General features: G+C 40.0%; 1 protein-coding gene across 2 annotated transcripts in view; it reads left to right on the forward strand.

The window, feature by feature from the left end:
* cntln (centlein, centrosomal protein) overlaps window positions 1–2,974 on the forward strand; it is an 83,317-nt gene that overhangs the window by 56,779 nt on the left and 23,564 nt on the right. For both annotated transcript variants that reach the window (XM_020591846.1, XM_020591844.1), the window contains exon 20: window positions 1,613–1,834. In XM_020591846.1, coding sequence (XP_020447502.1) covers window positions 1,613–1,834 — 222 coding nt within the window. The remainder of the gene's footprint in view (window positions 1–1,612; window positions 1,835–2,974) is intronic.

Here is a 2,974-nt window from a genome sequence, read left to right on the forward strand (position 1 = left end):
GGGATATAATGTATAGGCCTGGTGGGTTCAGGGGCTTTCATCTTACATCTGCCTGGGAGCAGTTTGGAGGTGCAAGATACCTGAGCGTGTAATGTTAATTTTACCTGTGATCCTTTGAATAAATCAGCACTGTTTTGTAGTTACTTGGACTGTCTCGTCTCTCAGAGTCAGCAATGGTAACAAGAACCAAAGACCAACACTCCAGACATCATTTAAATTTGAATCATAGTCGCTACACATATCACATAAAGAGTCTGGTTGGCAGGAATAATACAAAGCGAAAAATGAATTGGTATATTACACTGCTGGGGTTGTTTGGCTGTTTTAGCAGTCTGTGTTTTCTTATTTATCCTACTAATGATCACTTGGAACAACATCAGTGAATCAGTGAGATCTCTGCTCAGAGGAGAGAGAGGTGTCTGCTTTTCTAGCCTAATGCACTACCAGTATACGAGTCCAGGCCAGTGTCATCTCTCACCAGGGCTGAAAATGGCCTGTGAAATCAAAGCCTGTTTTACAGGAAGTGTCATCGATGCCATTCTTAATTCATGCACTACTGCCACTGCAGCCATAGTCCCATTTTGATTCTCTACACTTCTCTCTCTCCCTCTTCCTTTGGGATATGGCATGTGCAGCTTCAACAGAGCAGAGGAAACCTAAAACAAAAGGGATTCTATTAAAAGGTGTCAGCCAGCAACCAGATATCAATAACCTCCATGTATGCAGAGCTGAGAGACAACCCCTGGGAATCTGCGGTTTCACTTGGATGTGCGTGTGTGGCTCTGTGTGTATTCCAGCATTTACCCCATGCGTACAGCATACATCTTCATGTATCATGTGTCCTGTATGTGCCATTAAGCATTTTTTATGTTTGATGTGATACCAGATCAGCTAATTATGGCAGTATTTAACCAAACTTAGAGATGTGTTTCAGCCTTTATTTTCTTAATAAGCAGGCTCCAACCCACACATGTGGTTAAAAGTGTTCATCTCAGTTGCTTATGTTTAGAATCATTGATACACTGTACATTGAATGTGATCAGCTAGTGCCGTTATCGTTCATCACTCTAAACCAAACCACTCATCAAATGCTGAAATCCCTCTGTCCCAGAGTGCTCTCTGATTTTGCGGGATGGCTTTATTATGCATGCCAGTCACTGGGAGAATTAGCCCCTATTGACCGGCAACAGCATCATCTGTTTCCTAATTAGCATGAAAAAGGAGTTTTATCACAGACTAGATATTAAAGCAGAGCACACGGCTCTCCTATGGCTAACACATACAGTATTTTGTACTTATAATGTTTACTTTGTCTTTATCTTATTTATGTAATGTAGATTAGAAATGTTTATGTCAGAGGATGTTTGTCTTAACTGCAATCCATTTTTTCATTATAGAAAGAGAAAGTTGAGTTTTGGTTTAAGGAGGTTTGAGTTAAGTGATTGTTAATTCATGTAGCATTGTATTGTATCTCACACAACATTTTTACTCCCACCATACTATACTGCACATATAGAATATCTTGGTTTAACAACAGTAAACAAAACTTTATAGGTGTGGTATCATCAGCAGTAGCCTAGCTCATCAGTTCTGTCTGTTGTTCAATCTGTAGAAGCTGACCTCTGACCTGGCTGGTGTGGAGCAGCAGAAAAAGGTTCTGGAGATGGAAGTAGAGCAATGGAGGCAGATCACGTTCCCCCAGCAAAATGCACCACCACCAACAGCACCAGTAAGCGCAGAGTGCTCCTGCCAGGGCAGAACCATGCCCACCCCAGCTAACCCTGCCCCTGAGGCCCTGGAGGCTGAGATCAAACAACTTCAAGCCAAACTTAAGGTTAGTAGTGATATGCTACGACTGGCACACTGGAGTAAATAGACTGACTTATTGTATACACCTTATGCAACAAATCTCTTAATAAGATTAAAGATTGTGTTGTGAAATCTTGCACTTTTGAGTCGATAACAACATTGACATTTTGAGAGCTTTAATGCAATTTGGCCTAAAAAATCTTTTGTAAAAACAACACTTAGTTTTTGTATGTATGCTGGTACATCAGGCAAGTTTGTGAACACATGTAAGAATATATTATTTCTGAATTTTGCACATTTTAGTTTGAATTTTGTTTTTGTTGCCAATTTGGTACTTACCATGCAGTCCCAAACAGTGTTGGATTACACATACATTTGTTTTTAGTTTAAACAAATTTTCCCTGGTATTTTAACCTTAACTTCAATTCTTCTGAATCACCTCAACATTTCACTGGTTTGAACAGCCCACAGTCCTTGAAGTTTAGAAACTCTGAAGGTTTTACTTTTCAACATGGTGGGTAAAAAAAAAAAAAGACAAATTCCTGAGCCTTTCAGTTTATTAATTGCATGTGATTTTGACATGAATTAGCATCTTTTATCATTTGATCATATTATGGAGTACCTGTCAGAAAGATGTGAAATGGCAGGTAACAGTAGAGACGTGCCCTACATCGTAGGGAATAAGGTGCAAGTGGTACCACAGTATTATCACCCTCCCCACAGCCAACTCATCAGTGTCACCGAGCAGATTGCTACTGTCGTTACACACAGCTGAGGAAGTCATGTCAGGTGACAGCAAAGAGGAGAGGAAAGGGATGTGCTGTGGGGGTGCACACTCTGAGTGAGTGCACTGTCAAAGGCGTGTGCTAGTGCAGCTCCCACGAGAGACACAAGAGCCTTTAAACCAAAGTGAACATGCATGTTCAAATATCCATCAGTCTTATGATCAGAAGTCAACCTGACATCACGGGCCGTATGTGTGTTACTTATAAAGAAAAGAGTCAAGCCAAAAGTGTAGTTTACAAAATTCTCACCAGTGTCTCTAGTTTACATGCAAGGAAAACTTCATCAGATGTTGACAAATGTCCAAATATTCTAATACAATACAGAAAAATAATTAAAATTATCAAAATGTTGGCTGCTGGATTTTTAACTGTGTTGGTAA

Source organism: Monopterus albus, unplaced genomic scaffold, assembly GCF_001952655.1.
Source record: "Monopterus albus unplaced genomic scaffold, M_albus_1.0 scaffold15.1, whole genome shotgun sequence".
Lineage (NCBI taxonomy): Eukaryota > Metazoa > Chordata > Actinopteri > Synbranchiformes > Synbranchidae > Monopterus > Monopterus albus.